The sequence below is a fragment of the Misgurnus anguillicaudatus genome, chromosome 3 (assembly GCF_027580225.2).
Source record: "Misgurnus anguillicaudatus chromosome 3, ASM2758022v2, whole genome shotgun sequence".
Taxonomy (NCBI): Eukaryota; Metazoa; Chordata; class Actinopteri; order Cypriniformes; family Cobitidae; genus Misgurnus; species Misgurnus anguillicaudatus.
In genome coordinates, this window is record NC_073339.2 from 29,588,303 (window position 1) to 29,605,884 (window position 17,582).

At 39.1% G+C, this 17,582-nt stretch overlaps 1 protein-coding gene across 2 annotated transcripts in view; it reads left to right on the forward strand.

Annotated features, from left to right (window-relative positions):
• Nucleotides 1-17,582, forward strand: part of trim2a (tripartite motif containing 2a) — a 75,197-nt gene that overhangs the window by 51,418 nt on the left and 6,197 nt on the right. For both annotated transcript variants that reach the window (XM_055205355.2, XM_055205354.2), the window contains exons 5-6: nt 12,152-12,332; nt 15,911-16,637. In XM_055205355.2, coding sequence (XP_055061330.2) covers nt 12,152-12,332; nt 15,911-16,637 — 908 coding nt within the window. The remainder of the gene's footprint in view (nt 1-12,151; nt 12,333-15,910; nt 16,638-17,582) is intronic.

The window sequence follows — 17,582 nt, forward strand, 5'->3', positions numbered from 1 at the left end:
TTTACTCACCCCCAAGCTGTCAGAGTTGCATATGTCCATCGGTTTTCAGACAAACACATTTTCGGATATTTTAGAAAATATTTTAGATCTTTCAGTTGATTACATGTAATGTTACGGGGTCCACCAATAGTCCATGACCTTCAAGGTCAAAAAAAGTGCGTCCATCCTTCACAAATTAAATCCAAACGGCTCCAGGATGATAAACAAAGGTCTTCTGAGTGTAATCCGTGCGGTGTTGTTGTAGAAATATCCATATTTAAAATTTTATTAACATAATTAACTACCTTCCGGTAGCGCCGCCATCTTAGACTCAGAAGAGAGTATTAGAGTAGTGTACGCACTTTTCTTATTGACGTATGACAAATTCGGAGGGCGGGGGGACAGAGCAGCAGCAGAGAAACCTATGTACGCTGCGTAAGCTCTCATCCTGAATGCTGATGAGTCTAAAATGGCGGCGCTACCGGAAGGTAGTTAATTACGTTAATAAAATTTTAAATATGGATATTTCTACAACAACACCGCACGGATTACCCTCAGAAGACCTTTGTTTATCATCCTGGAGCCGTTTGGATTTCATTTGTGAAGGATGGACGCACTTTTTTTTTAACTTGAAGGTCGTGGACTATGGCTGGACCCCGTAATATTACATTTAATCAACTGAAAGATCTAAAATATTTTCTAAAATATCCAAAAATGTGTTTGTCTGAAAACCAATGGACATATGCAACTCGGACAGCTTGGGGGTGAGTAAATCATGGGTTTAATATCGTTTTTGGCCGAACTATCCCTTTAAAGGACAAGTTCGGTATTTTACACTTCATGCTAAGTCATGTGAGCTTCATTCTAGATTCCTCAATTTATTTACCTCTAATATTTTACAAGGATCAAAAATTAAACTTACGTATTCAAGCAACAATTATTCACAATAACTCTTTTCTTTAAAATATAATTATATATATTATATTTTTAATGTACATGTGTTGTTGCTCCGCACTACAGTAGCACTTCCAGTTTTACTATTGAAAGTATCCGGTGTCATATGCAATTCTGTCCCCCTTGCAATTCACCCGTGATTCCATTGGCTGAAAAAACACATGGGTAGTTTTTTAGCACCATATTACAATTCCTTCAAAATTGTGTTATGTTTTATGTCATTAGAATGTTGTTAAAATTATAATTGATGTAAATGATATGTTTTATATTGTACTTCGACTTGGCGCAGTAACACCCTCCCTTCTCCCATTATGAGAGGGAGAAGGGGAGCGGATTTTTCAGGCGAGTTGAAGTATTCCCAAAAGTGCTATTACGCCATAAAATATAGTTCCTCTTATAAATCCGCTTAGAAAAGCGCTATGTTTTATTTTGTACCTCCAAACTTGCTCGTATAACTACTCGTCTTAAATAGGAAAAACATTGATGTGTTTGGTCACTTCTAACTTTATCTCTGTTTGGTACCATTGAATGAATGGGGCTAAGCTAAATGCTATTGAAGTGTCGCAGCACGCCCCAGCGCTTACGTGAACGCACTAAGATGATAGAGGGATGTATCAACAATTCTTAGTTAAGGTAATATCATAGTTTAATATGGAAAATGGATAGACTATTCCTTTAAGTATGTTAATAATTCACAAAAGTTACAGTATTGATTTTTGTAAAGCAGGTGATGACACACAACTGCTGACGTGTTTGCAACATAAATATTAGGTTATTATATTATTTTGTAGCTTTTATTTAAGAAGTATTTTGTATGCTTTTATTTTGTACAACGTAATTAGTTTGCTAGACTGCTATGAGATATCGCAATGAAAAATTTTGACCAGGCATTAGTGTTAGATATCAGCCGGGGGGGCCTACAAGGGAGCAGAATCACAGGGGGGGGGACAAAATTCATTCCACCAGACCATGCTTTTGCCATGGTGAATCATAATATCTAAGCTCCATTAATAATGGCTTTTCATAGTGGTTGTGCACATTATAAAATATTGTTACTTGTCTACAAACTTTTACATGGCTTAGCACAGACCTATCTTTCTGAAATACTGACTGAATATCAACCTTCAAGATCTCGATTTAGGCTTTATTATGTACCCCTAAATCGACCCTGCTGAAAAATCCAGCTAAGACCAGCATAAGCTGGTAGCTGGTTTTAGCTGGTTTAAGGTGGTTTATGCTAGCATGAAGCTAGCACGATGCTAAGGGGATTAGCATGAAGCTAGCATAATGCTAGCAGGATTAGTGTGAAGCTAGCATGATTAGCATGAAGCGAACATGATGCTAGCATGATTAGCATGAATCTAGCATGATGTTAGCATGATTAACATGAAGCTAGCATGATGTTAGCATGATTAACAATGAAGCTGGCATGATGCTAACATGATTAGCATGATGTTAACATGATTAGCATGAAGCTAACATGATTAACATGAAGCTAACATGATTAGCATGAAGCTAGCATGAAGCTAGCATTATTAGCATGAAGCTAGCATGATTAGCATGAATCTAGCATGATGTTAGCATGATTAACATGAAGCTAGCATGATGTTAGCATGATTAACAATGAAGCTGGCATGATGCTAACATGATTAGCATGATGTTAACATGATTAGCATGAAGCTAACATGATTAACATGAAGCTAACATGATTAGCATGAAGCTAGCATGAAGCTAGCATGATTAGCATGAAGCTAGCATGATTAGCATGAATCTAGCATGATGAGCATGAATCTAACATGATGAGCATGAAGCTAACATAATGCTACCATGATTAGCATGACGGTAGCATGATGTTAGCATGATGTTAGCATGATTAGCATGAAGCTAACATGATTAGCATAAAGCTAGCATGATGCTAGCATGATTACCATGAAGTTAGCATGATGCTAGCATGATTAGCAGGATGTTAACACGATTAGCATAAAGCTAGCATGATGTTAACATGATTAACATGAAGCTAACATGATTAGAATGAAGGTAACATGATTAGCATGAAGCTAGCATGATGCTAGCATGATTATCATGAAGCTAGCATGATTAGCATGCATCTAGCATGATGAGCATGAAGCTAGCATAATGCTACCATGATTAGCATGACGGTAGCATGATGTTAGCATGATTAGCATGAAGCTAACATGATTAGCATGAAGCTAGCATGATGCTAGCATGATTACCATGAAGCTAGCATGATGCTAGCATGATTAGCATTAAGCTAGCATGATGTTAGCATGATTAACAGGATGCTAAAATGATTATCATAAAGCTAACATGATGTTAACATAATTAGCATGAAGCTAGCATGATGCTAACATGATTAGCATGAAGCAAGCATGATGCTAACATGATTAGCATGAAGTAAGCATGATTTTAGCATGATTAGCATTAAGCTAGCATGATTAACATAAAGCTAGCATGATGGTAACATGATTAACATGAAGCTAGCATGATGCTAGCATGATTAACATGAAGCTAGCATGATGTTAGCATGATTATCATGAAGCTAGCATGATTAGGATAAAGCTAGCATGATTAGCATGAAGCTAGCATGATGGAAGCATGATTAGCATAAAGCTAGCATTATGCTAACATGATTAGCATGAAGCTAGCATGATTAGCATGAAGCTAGCATGATGTTAGCATGATTAGCATGAAGTTAGCATAATGTTAGCATAAAGCTATCATGATAAGCATGAAGCTAGCATGATGCTAGCATGATTAACATGAAGCTAGCATGATGTTAGCATTATTAGCATGAAGCTAGCATGATCCTAACATGATTAACATGAAGTTAACATGATGCTAGCATGATTAGCATGAAGCTAACATGATGTTAGCATGATTAGCATGAAGCTAGCATGATGCTAGCATGATTAGCATAAAGCTAACATTATGCTAACATGATTAGCATGAAGCTAGCATGATGTTAGCATGATTAGCATGAAGCTAGCATGATGTTAGCATGATTAGCATGAAGCTAGCATGATGTTAACATAAAGCTATCATGATGCTAACATGATTAGCATGAAGCTAGCATGATGGTAGCATGATTAGCATGAAGCTAGCATGATGCTAGCATGATAAGTGTGAAGCGAGCATGATTAGCATGAAGTTAGCATGATGCTAGCATGATTAGCATGAAGCTAGCATGATGCTAGCATGATGTTAGCATGATTAGTGTGAAGCTAGCATGATTAGCATGAAGCTAGCACGATTCTAGCATGATTAGCATGAAGCTAGCATGGTTCTAGCATGATTAGCATGAAGCTAGCATGATGCTAGCATGATTAGCATGAAGCTAGCATGATTTAGCATGAAGTTAGCAAGCTATATTATGAAATTAGCACAAAGCTAGCATGAAACTAGCATGAAGCTAGTATGACTTAGCATAGAGCTAGCACGAAGCTAACATGACCCAAAGACCCAACCCCCATGTCTGTATGATGTTCAGATCCAAAGATATAAGGCTTTGTTTATTATGTTGCTAGGGTGCTCATATTTGGTTGCTAGGGGCGTGGCTTAACACCTCAATAAGAATCCTATTAAGACTGATTGGATGCCTGAGTAAAATGAGCCCACCCCTATGTCTCTATGACACTCTGGTGCAAAGATATCCATCTGGGCTTTTTATAATGGTAGTCTATGGGAGATGTTGCTAGGGTTCCCAAAATTGTTGCTAGGGGCGTGGCTAAATAGCTTTGGGGCGATCCTAAGAGACTGATTGGATGACTGAGTAAAATGAGCCCACCCCCATGTCTCTACGACACTCTAAAGTAAAGATATTCCATCTGGGACGCTTTTATTCCCTTATATGGGCATGTTTCCTGCCCCATTATAAGTCAATGGGAAATTTTGGGGGCCTCTTACACCCCAGGGGTATAGCTTACACCCCATTGTGATGTATGTTCTTACAGGCCCTGTCAGCCACCTTAAATGTGGTAAGCCACAAGTTTCTACAAGTTTCTCACTTGCAGCTATGACCCGTCAAAGTTTGTCTCAATGTTAAGTCAATGGAAATTTTGGGGTGTTCGAGCCCCCCGTTTAGGAATTCGGAAGGTCCCATCAGTTAGAAAAGATATAGCACACTAAGTCAGACCAGTCTGAAGGTCCGTGGAAAATTTGGTGCATGTAGCTTGAAAGCTCTAGGACGAGTTAGTGTTTAAAATTTAGTCTCAGAAGAAAGCGGAATAATAATAACTAGATATTAAAGTTTGAAGACAAACTTTATGTTGGCTTGAAAAAGCGTAGCCTGAACGTTTAAAACGGTTTGACAGAAGTTTTGTTTAGTAGGCTATCTGGCTGTTAGTATGTTTAAGTATGAAGGTAGCATGATTTAACATGATGTTAGCATGATCAGCATGAAGCTAGCATGATGTTAGCATGATCTGCATGAAGCTAGCATGATCAGCATGAAGCTAGCATGATGCTAGCATGATCAGCATGAAGCTAGCATGATGTTAGCATGATCAGCATGAAGCTAGCATGATGCTAGCATGATTAGCATGAAGCTAGTATGATGCTAACATGATTAGCATGATGCTTGCATGATTAACATGAACCTAGCATGATGTTAGCATGATTAGCAGGAAGCTAGCATGATGGTAACATGATTATCACGAAGCTAGCATGATGCTAGCATGATTACCACAAAGCTAGCATGATGCTAGCATGATTAGCATGAAGCTAGCTTGATTAGCATAAAGCTAGCATGATGTTAGCATGATTAGCATGAAGCTAACATGATTAGCATAAAGCTAGCATGATGTTAGCATGATTAGCATGAAGCTAGCATGATGCTAGCATGATTAGCATGAAGCTAGCATGATAAGCATGAAGCTAGCATGATGCTAGCATGATTAGCATGAAGTTAGCATGATGTTAACATGACTAGCATGAAGTTAGCATGATGTTAAGATGATTAGCATGATTAGCATGAAGCTAGCATGATGTTAACATGATTAGCATGAAGTTAGCATGATGCTAACTTGATTATCATGAAACTAGCATGATGCTAGCATGATGTTAGCATAAAGCTAGCATGATGCTAGCATGATTAACATGAAGCTAGCATGATGCTAGCATGATTAACATGAAGCTAGCATGATGCTAGCATGATTAGCAGGAAGCTAGCATGATGGTAACATGATTATCACGAAGCTAGCATGATGCTAGCATGATTACCACAAAGCTAGCATGATGCTAGCATGATTAGCATAAAGCTAGCATGATTAGCATAAAGCTAGCATGATGTTAGCATGATTAGCATGAAGCTAACATGATTAGCATAAAGCTAGCATGATGTTAGCATGATTAACATGAAGCTAGCATGATGATAGCATGATTAGCATGATGGTAACATGATTATCACGAAGCTAGCATGATGCTAGCATGATTACCACAAAGCTAGCATGATGCTAGCATGATTAGCATGAAGCTAGCATGATTAGCATAAAGCTAGCATGATGTTAGCATGATTAGCATGAAGCTAACATGATTAGCATAAAGCTAGCATGATGTTGGCATGATTAACATGAAGCTAGCATGATGATAGCATGATTAGCATGAAGCTAGCATGATTAGCATGAAGCTAGCATGATTAGCATGAAGCTAGCATGATGCTAGCATGATTAGCATGAAGCTAGCATGATGTTAACATGATTAGCATGAAGTTAGCATGATGGTAACATGATTAGCATGATTAGCATGAAGCTAACATGATGTTAACATGATTAGCATGAAGTTAGCATGATGTTAACTTGATTAGCATGAAACTAGCATGATGCTAGCATGATGTTAGCATAAAGCTAGCATGATGCTAGCATGATTAGCATGACGCTAGCATGATGCTAGCATGATTAGCATGAAGCTAGCATGATTAGCATGATGCTAGCATGATTAGCATGAAGCTAGCATGATGTTAGCATGATTAGCATGAAGCTATCATGATGCTAACATGACGTTAGCATGATGCTAGCATGATTAGCATGAAGCTAGCATGATTAGCATGAAGCTAGCATGATGTTAGCATGATTAGCATGAAGCTAGCATGATGTTAGCATGATTAGCATGAAGCTAACATCATGCTAGCATGATTAGCATGAAGCTAGCATGATGCTAGCATGATTAGCATGAAGTTAGCATAAGGCTAGCATGATTAACATGAAGTAAACATGAGGTTAACATGATTAGCGTGAAGCTAACATAATTTAACGTGAAGTTAGCATGATTAGCATGATGCTAGCATGATTAGCATGAAGCTATCACTATTTAGCGTGAAGCTAACAAGATTTAACATGAAACTAGCATGATTTAGCATGAAGTTAGCAAGCTATATTATGAAATTAGCATAAAGCTAGCATGAAACTAGCATGAAGCTAGTATGACTTAGCATGGAGCTAGCATGAAGCTAACATGACCCGAAGACCCAACTCCCATGTCTCTATGATGTTCAGATCCAGAGATATAAGGCTTTGTTTATTATGTTGCTAGGGTGCTCATATTTGGTTGCTAGGGGCGTGGCTTAACACCTCAATAAGAATCCTATTAAGACTGATTGGATGCCTGAGTAAAATGAGCCCACCCCATGTCTCTATGACACTCTGGTGCAAAGATATCCATCTGGGCTTTTTATAATGGTAGTCTATGGGAGATGTTGCTAGGGTACCCAAAATTGTTGCTAGGGGCGTGGCTAAATAGCTTTGGGGCAATCCTAAGAGACTGATTGGATGACTGAGTAAAATGAGCCCACCCCCATGTCTCTACGACACTCTAAAGTAAAAATATTCCATCTGGGACGCTTTTATTCCCTTATATGGGCATGTTTCCTGCCCCATTATAAGTCAATGGGAAATTTTGGGGGCCTCTTACACCCCAGGGGTATAGCTTACACCCCATTGTGATGTATGTTCTTACAGAGCCTGTCAGCCACCTTAAATGTGGTAAGCCACAAGTTTCTACAAGTTTCTCACTCACAGCTATGACCCGTCAAAGTTTGTCTCAATGTTAAGTCAATGGAAATTTTGGGGTGTTCGAGCCCCCCGTTTAGGAATTCGGAAGGTCCCATCAGTTAGAAAAGATATAGCACACTAAGTCAGACCAGTCTGAAGGTCCGTGGAAAATTTGGTGCATGTAGCTTGAAAGCTCTAGGACGAGTTAGTGTTTAAAATTTAGTCTCAGAAGAAAGCGGAATAATAATAATAAGATATAAGTTTAATAGCAATAACAATATATTGGCTTTTTCAAAGCCAACATAACTAGATATTAAAGTTTGAAGACAAACTTTATGTTGGCTTGAAAAAGCGTAGCATGAACGTTTAGAACGGTTTGACAGAAGTTTAGTTTAGTAGGCTATCTGGCTGTTAGAATGTTTAAGTATGAAGGTAGCATGATTAGCATGAAGCTAGCATGATGCTAGCATGATTAGCATGAAGCTATCATGATGCTAGCATGATTAGCATGAAGCTAGCATGATGCTAGCATGATTAGCATGAAGCTAGCATGATGCTAGCATGATTAGCATGAAGCTAGCATGATGCTAGCATGATTAGCATGAAGCTAGCATGATGTTAGCATGATTAGCATGAAGCTAGCATGATGTTAGCATGATTAGCATGATGTTAGCATGATGCTAGCATGATTAGCATGAAGCTAGCATGATGTTAACATGATTAGCATGAAGCTAGCATGATGCTAACATGATTAGCATGAAGCTAGCATGATGCTAACATGATTAACATGAAGCTAGCATGATTAGCATGATGTTAGTATGATTAGCATGATGCTAGCATGATTAGCATGAAGTTAGCATGATGCTAGCATGATTAGCATGAAGCTAGCGTGATGTTACCATGAAGCTAGCATGATGCTAGCATGATTAGCATAAAGCTAGCATGATTAGCATGAAGCTAGCATGATGCTAGCATGATTAGCATGAAGCTAGCATGATGCTAGCATGATTAGCATGAAGCTAACATGATGCTAGCATGATTAGCATGAAGCTAACATGATGTTAGCATGATTAGCATGAAGTTAGCATGATGCTAGCATGATTAGCATGAAGCTAGCATGATGTTACCATGAAGCTAGCATGATGCTAGCATGATTAGCATAAAGCTAGCATGATGTTAGCATGATACACATGAAGCTAGCATGATGCTAGCATGATTAGCATGAAGCTAGCATGATGCTAGCATGATTAGCATGAAGCTAGCATGATGCTAGCATGATTAGCATGAAGCTAACATGATGCTAGCATGATTAGCATGAAGCTAACATGATGTTAGCATGATTAGCATGAAGTTAGCATGATGCTAGCATGATTAGCATGAAGCTAGCATGATGCTAGCATGATTAGCATGAAGCTAGCATGATGCTAGCATGATTACCATGAAGCTAGCATGATGCTAGCATGATTAGCATGAAGCTAACATGATGTTAGCATGATTAGCATGAAGTTAGCATGATGCTAGCATGATTAGCATGAAGCTAGCATGATGCTAGCATGATTAGCATGAAGCTAGCATGATGCTAGCATGATTAGCATGAAGCTAGCATGATGTTAATATTATTAGCATGAAGCTAGCATGATGTTAGCATGAAACTAGCATGATTCTAGCATGATTAGCATGAAACTAGCATGATTCTAGCATGATTAGCATGAAGCTAACATGATTCTAGCATGATTAGCATGAAGCTAGCATGATGCTAGCATGATTAGCATGAAGTAAGCATAAGGTTAGCATGATTAGCATGAAGCTAGCATGATTTAACGTGAAGCTAGCATGATTAGCATGATGCTAACATGATTAGCATGACGCTAGCACTATTTGGCGTGCAGCTCACAAGATTTAACATGAAGCTAACATGATTTAGCATGAAGTTAGCAAGATTTATTATGAAATTAGCATAAAGCTAGCATGAAACTAGCATGAAGCTAGTATGACTTAGCATGGAGCTAGCATGAAGCTAACATGACCCAAAGACCCAACCCCCATGTCTCTATGATGTTCAGACCAAGAGATATAAGGCTTTGTTTATTATGTTGCTAGGGTGCTCATATTTGGTTGCTAGGGGCGTGGCTTAATTCCTCAATAAGAATCCTATTAAGACTGATTGGATGCCTGAGTAAAATGAGCCCACCCCTATGTCTCTATGACACTCTGGTGTAAAGATATCCATCTGGGCTTTTTATAATGGTAGTCTATGGGAGATGTTGCTAGGGTACCCAAAATTGTTGCTAGGGGCGTGGCTAAATAGCTTTGGGGCAATCCTAAGAGACTGATTGGATGACTGAGTAAAATGAGCCCACCCCCATGTCTCTACGACACTCCAAAGTAAAGATATTCCATCTGGGACGCTTTTATTCCCTTATATGGGCATGTTTCCTGCCCCATTATAAGTCAATGGGAAATTTTGGGGGCCTCTTACACCCCAGGGGTACAGCTTACACCCCATTGTGATGTATGTTCTTACAGAGCCTGTCAGCCACCTTAAATGTGGTAAGCCACAAGTTTCTACAAGTTTCTCACTCACAGCTATGACCCGTCAAAGTTTGTCTCAATGTTAAGTCAATGGAAATTTTGGGGTGTTCAAGCCCCCCGTTTAGGAATTCGGAAGGTCCCATCAGTTAGAAAAGATATAGCACACTAAGTCAGACCAGTCTGAAGGTCTGTGGGAAATTTGGTGCATGTAGCTTGAAAGCTCTAGGACGAGTTAGTGTCAGAAATTTTGGTCTCAGAAAAAAGCGGAATAATAATAATAAGTTTAATAGCAATAACAATATATTGGCTTTTTCAAAGCCAACATAATAAGATATAAGTTTAATAGCAATAACAATATATTGGCTTTTTCAAAGCCAACATAATAAGTTTAAATACAATATCAGTATGTTGGCTTTGTCAAAGCCAACATAATAAGTTTAAATACAATATCAGTATGTTGGCTTTGTCAAGCCAACATAATAAATCTGTGAGGTAGCATTTAAAAAAAACTTTTAAAAACAGATGCATTTGTTTAAAGCAAAGCATTTATTTACTTACCAGGCTACATGTGAAGCAGCTCTTTGCGCCTTCTAACGTCTCATAATTAGTCCTCATTTATGTCCTAGACACTCAATAATAATCTTTTACTTTCAATCCTTTAATCTTTCATATTTAAAAGCATTTTTGTGCTGCTGCGCATTCATGTATGTGATAAGCAAACCTGCGTTTCGTCCCATTTATAGGCACATATTACTAATGCGCTCTTTAAATAACAAAAAACATATTGCACCATTGACTTTAGACTAGGTTTTTGTTGGTCAATGGCGTAGTCCAGTGGTTCTCAACTCCAGTCCTCGGGACGCACTGCTCTGCACATTTTGGATGTCTCTCATATCTGACACACTCAGTTCAGTTCATGGAATCTATCCTAACGAGCTGATGATCTGAATCAGGTGTGTTAAATAAGGGAGACATCCAAAATCTGCAGAGCAGTGGGTCCCGAGGACTGGAGTTGTGAACCACTGGCGTAGTCTATTCTAGTTGCCTCAAAATAGCAACACACCAACAATGCGCCTGAACACACGTCGTTTTCAGACTAGAACGCTCATGGGCGCGAAAGGGGGTGCAAATGCATTTGCTATTTAAACAACATGACGCTAAACGTGAAAATTATAATTGCACAGGGTGGAAACTAGCAAAAGACACTTGCGTCACGCATTGCGCCGGGTGTAAAATAGAGCCCGATAAGTGTCAGGGTGCTGGTAGCAGGACAGAGGAGACTGGAAACTCCAATGAACATGGAACTTTAATTACAAAACATCAAAATAGGCAAACTGCAATAACACACGCATGAAAACAACATTAGACTAAGAACCAACAAAGGATTGTGGAGAACAGGAGAACTAAATAGTGGAGCTGATAAGGGTAATGGCTGGCAGGTGAGGTGAAGACTGTAGGGAGAAAAATGGGGAAACAGGCAGGATGACAGACTGCAATCTTAACAATAAGATAGGGCTGATAATTTGTGCAATATTTAGATAAGATAGGCAAGATTGCATATTTCCTGGAATTTACTCTTATGCAGTAAGACCTGTTTGTTTGCTTGAGGTTTTTTTACTGTGTAGCTAAAAACATCCTATAAATATGAAGAGATTAAATAGTCTTGCTGATTTTTTTTCTAGACTGCCAGAAATTGACTCAGCGCTGCAAGTCTTGTCTGAGATCCTTCAGCAGCTGAATGACCAGAAGAGTTCGATTGAAGAAGTGATACATGCTACTTTTGAGGAACTTCAGAGGACCCTCAACGTACGCAAGAGCGTTCTTTTAATGGAGCTGGAGGTCAACTATGGACTCAAACAGAAGGCTAGTACACTTAAAATATGATTTGTAATGTTTAGCTGGAGGTGTGTCACATGAGAATGATTCACCTGTGGGAAGCAGACAAACTGTGCTGTCACGTGAGCCTTATTAAACGCAAAGTAAACAGATGCAGCACATGACTGGATTTCACAGTTAGGTAGTTTAATGGAAGAGGACTCTGATAAACAAGTTAAGGTGAGTTAGGATTCTAACTACTATCTGTCTGACAGTTTGGTTTATGGAGTCTTTTCTTGTATGATGTTTGTATGAAGTATTTCGTTTTTTATATTTTTTTTCTTATTTGGTTGCTTTGAACCCTTTAATTCTCTTTAAAGGTAAGCTAAATGTAAAGGTGTTAAAAGTAAACTATACATGGCATTTGATATAAAAAACTGCAATTTTTTCATGATCTATCAAAGTCCTATTACAGGTTTTCATAATGTCATTGTCATGCTATGTTTACTGATAACACAGAATGTGTCAAATATGTGACCTTGCCTATGAAATCCAGGCTGAAGTCTCATCATCTAAATACTGTATGAGAGTAGAAGCATCAGTGTTGGATTTTAATCATTGATTTCACATTGACTTCAATATTTGACATGGCCTTACTCTGTCAATATTTAATTTGTAAATACAAAAAGGTATCGAGGTTATATTTTCACTGAATGTTCTTTTCATTATGTTGGATAATTTTATAGAAACCAGTACATCACATAAAAAGATTTTAGCTGGGTTTTTACAGACTAGGTCACATATTTAGGTCATCTTTATATCTATCTGTAACAGCTTTAGTGGCTTTACAAATCAGGATTTGTTGTTTATTTGAAGTTGACTTTGTATTGCAAATTTTTTGCTACATTTGTTACATGGCAGAACCCTAATAAAGAAACACGTTATTTAAGGACAAAACAAGTAAACAAGATCCACAAGGGGGCAAACAAACACTAAATAGACCAGACCCGTCTAGACTAGAATAGACTAGACTAGACAATAAACTTGCCAATAATCTTGACTTGACACTAGACTAGAGTTAACTACTCGCCGAGCAAGTACAAAACGAACGACCACAGGACAGCAAGCAAAAGGGCTTTAAATAAGGGAGAAATCCAAAGGGAAACAGGTGACGTGAATCAAACAATAATAGGATGATTAACAAGGAGGTGAGGGGGGTGTGGTCTTGAGACGTGACAGAGCACATGGCCTGAATTTTTCTATTGCATAGTACCCCAGGGTTTGGTTTAGTTTGGGTCAGGTCAGCTTACTTTTGGGAGCTTTTCCATTAGGTGCAGTACGTAGTACCCAATACTTTTTTAGTACCACCTCGGTTGGGGTTCCTAGCGATCCGAGCTGATACCAAACGTGACGTGAAAACACAGTAGATCACTGATTGGTCTGAGAGAATCGTCACTACCAGCGTCATCGCTATAATGTAAAGCTTAGCTTTACCATAGTGCTAGCTTGCGCTGTCTTGAGCAAACATGTTGTCATCTGTGCTCTGCTATAAGTTCCCAAACTCCCTTTTAGCGATGAAAAAACATTCACAGGTTGAGAACCTGGAACACCATACCAGTTTTTTTTTCCAGACTTGCAGTTTGTAGCGGCACATTTGCAACGCACGTCCGCATTGTATGTGTATATGCAACTTAAATAAGCCTCAGCGGAGCGTCGACTGACGACGTCACTGGTGTTTATACAGAAACTGTCATGTGATACAGAGATAGTGATAAACACGATGTGCAAACATCTTTGTGGTGGTCAATTTTGATTTTGTGGCAGACTGAGAAATAAATAAATGTATGGGGATGTTAAGCAGCATTTCAACAACGCTCTCACTTGTATGATACAGCAGCAGGCAGCGCAAATATAACGACACGCCTATAATCCCTCCCACTGCGAAGTGTTACTAAACTCGATGGAAAAGCTAACCAAGCCAAAGTGATGTGAGCTGACCCGACCTGACCCAAACCAAACCGTGCGGTACTATGCAATGGAAAAGCGCCTATGACAAGACAAGATCCTGACAATTTGATTAGATTTGATATTTCTAGATTATTATTATATCTTTTTTTGCTTTAGATTTACATTCTGTAAATCCCAAAATTTTCTCTTTATTTATGAATCCCAGATTTTTAGCTTGGACTTTGATCTTTTGGACCCCACTGTACAGTATATGTAATGTATTATAACCTGTGTGTAAAGTCAATAATATGACGTTTGTGTCCTATACAAGCTGGGTTTCCATCATACCGATTGTTTTTGCGCAATTTGAACTATCGCATCAGAAACAAGTGATGGAAATGCCAATTTTTTATATAAATCCCTTAATTTGCAAAAAAAGTTTAACGCACGCTTGAGGTGGTTTTTAGAATCCTAATAATGGAAGATGGAAATTAGGGCTGCACGATAAATTGCATGTTATTGTCATGCGCATCTCGTCAGTAAAGCTGGTTCCTTGATTAGTAATAAAATCGCCAACAGCTGCTTTCAGCCGTAGTTCACTGACAAGACGGGAAATGAATCGCCTACGATTATGAATGCGATATTTACCCTCTTGTCAGTGAACTACGGCTTTGTGTAGTAAATGCCGCTCCATCTGAAAGCAGCTGATGATGATTTATTACTAATCAAGGAACCGGCTTTACTGACAAGATGCGCGTGACAATCGCATGCAATAAATCGTGCAGCCCTAATGGAAATGCATTTGCCTAATAAATTCTGACGTAGCGAACATTAAACCCACGTGAGTGATCATATAGCTGTATCACCTGACGTTAAATGTGTTCGATTTTATGAAGCGCTGTGCAAGACCGATCAGCAGCTGGCTGGCAGTGCATGCCATAGAAATTTTGTCTGACTTGAGCTGGCTATTATGGTTAATATAACCAAAATATGTTAGATTGTTTCATGTAACAAAATAAAAATGAAAAGAAGCAAAAGACCAAACTCTATTCGTATTTTAATAATGAAGGCTTATGTTTCCAGTTATTTCGGGCATACAGCATAAGCAGCAATTAAATATTAAATATAAAAATTTCTGGTTGCAGGTTTTTTTTTTCTAGTTCAACTCGTTCACAATTAAAAAAAGAAAACTCCCCTCGACTGCAAGTGACAAACCTTGCTGATCAGTTTGTGCAGCGCTGCATGAACTCGGACACACCTGTTGTCTTTTCCATGTATGGGGCTCAACATTGTCATAATGACCTTGCTGCTATTGCCTTGATAAATACAATTACAAGCTGCACTGCTAGTAAATGTATAACTTGCCCAATCTTAAATAAATGCTGTCCTACCTTTATTTTCTAAGCGTTTCTTCTGTCTGCCGTCATTCACTTAAACAACTTGATGCACCTATTTCACATTTGTTTGTTATTCTTCTCTTGCAAATTTTGAAAAGATTTGCTTCACGTTTCCATGGTAACCCCACTTGTGTGGCTGCAGTTTGTGTGATAAACTGAATACTTGTGCATGCAAGAGTGTAGATAACTAGACCTCAGCTATATTGAGGAAGTGTTGCTGTTTGGTTTTGCCTTTGTGTTTTTGTCCACAAATATGTGAAGGTCATTTGTGTGTCATTGCAGGTGCTGCGGGCACAGTTGGAGTCATTGATGCAGGAGCAGGAGAGCATGCACAGCAGCTGCAGTTTCACCGAGCAGGCTCTTAATCATGGCTCTGAAACGGAGGTCCTTTTAGTCAAGAAGCAGATGAGCGAGCGACTTGATGAGCTGGCCAATCAGACGCTCCCACTGCAGCCAGAAGAGAACAGCCAGCTGGACTTCATGGTGGAGACTGAGGGTCTTCGCAAATCCATCCACAACCTGGGTGCTATAATAACCACAAATGCTGTCGCTGCTGAAACCGTTGCGACTGGTGAGGGCCTAAGACACTGCATCATCGGGCAGCCCACCTCTGTAACCATAACAACAAAAGACAGAGATGGTGGCTTGTGCCGGACAGGAAATGCTTTGCTCGCAGCTGATCTTTCTGCCTCTGATGGCACCACGGTGGGAGAAGGTGAAGTCACTGATCATAAAAATGGCACTTATGAATTTGTATACACGGTACCCTGTGAGGGCCGCTTCGCCCTTTCCCTGAAACTGTATGATCAGCACATTAAAGGAAGCCCATTCAGTATACGTGCAAACAAATCAACAGACATCTCCCTGACAGCAGATGGAGACAAAAAACGTCTTAAATCTCCAGGAAGCAGCCGTGTGAATCAACGTGCCATCAAGAGGCCTGCCAGCATGTATAGCACAGGCAAACGAAAAGAAAACCCGATTGAAGATGACCTCTTGTTTCGAATCGGTATGCTGAGCACACAGGATTTTTTCTGTTCGTCTATTTGACTCTTAAATTACAAGGATGAATCCAATATTATGGTTTATTCAATTGTTTAATGAAAACACATATATAGTAGTGGGCTGTAAATGATCAATATTTATTATATATATATTTACTCATCCTCATGTTGTTACAAACCTGTATAAATTTCTTTGCTCAGATAAACGCAAAGATATTTTGAGAAATATTTGTAACCAAACCGTTCGTGGACCCCATTCACTTCCATGGTAGGGAAAAAGAAAAATATGGAAGTAAATGGGGTCCACAAACGGTTTGGTTACAAACATTTCTCAAAATATCTTCCTTTGTGTTCATAAGAACAACAACATTTATACAGGTTTTTAACAACATGACAGTGAGTAAATGATGACAGAATTTACATTTTGGGCGAACTATCCCTTTAAATAAGAGCATGCAACTGAAGAGCATTAATGCCTAACCGTGGGTTCACACCAGCCGCGTTTGAGGCGTCAAATTTGCGTCTACCGCGTATAGTTTGCCGCTTGAACATTTTGAGTTTACTCACTTCATTGGTGCATGAAATTCTAGTCATCGACTCTGCTCGCTTCCTGTATTCACGTCACTACTAGAGCAAGGTCCAGATTGGTTAACAAGGCGTGTTTTTCCGCCAAAGTTCAAAATTTTCAACTCGCGCGTTTGCTGCGGCAATGCTCAATTTGCGCCATATGTGTGAACTAGACATGCAAATGAGGCGAATCGCGTCAACCTCGCCGCGCTAAATGCCTCATTCGCACCACGAGACCTTTGGACGCACGTCAACGTGTCTTCACATTGACTTAACATTGAAATCACTCGTGCTTGATGTCTCTACCGCGGCTGGTGTGAACGCAGCATAAAGGTGCATATATGGATTGAAATAGGATTTTCAGGCCTGTTGTCCACTAGATG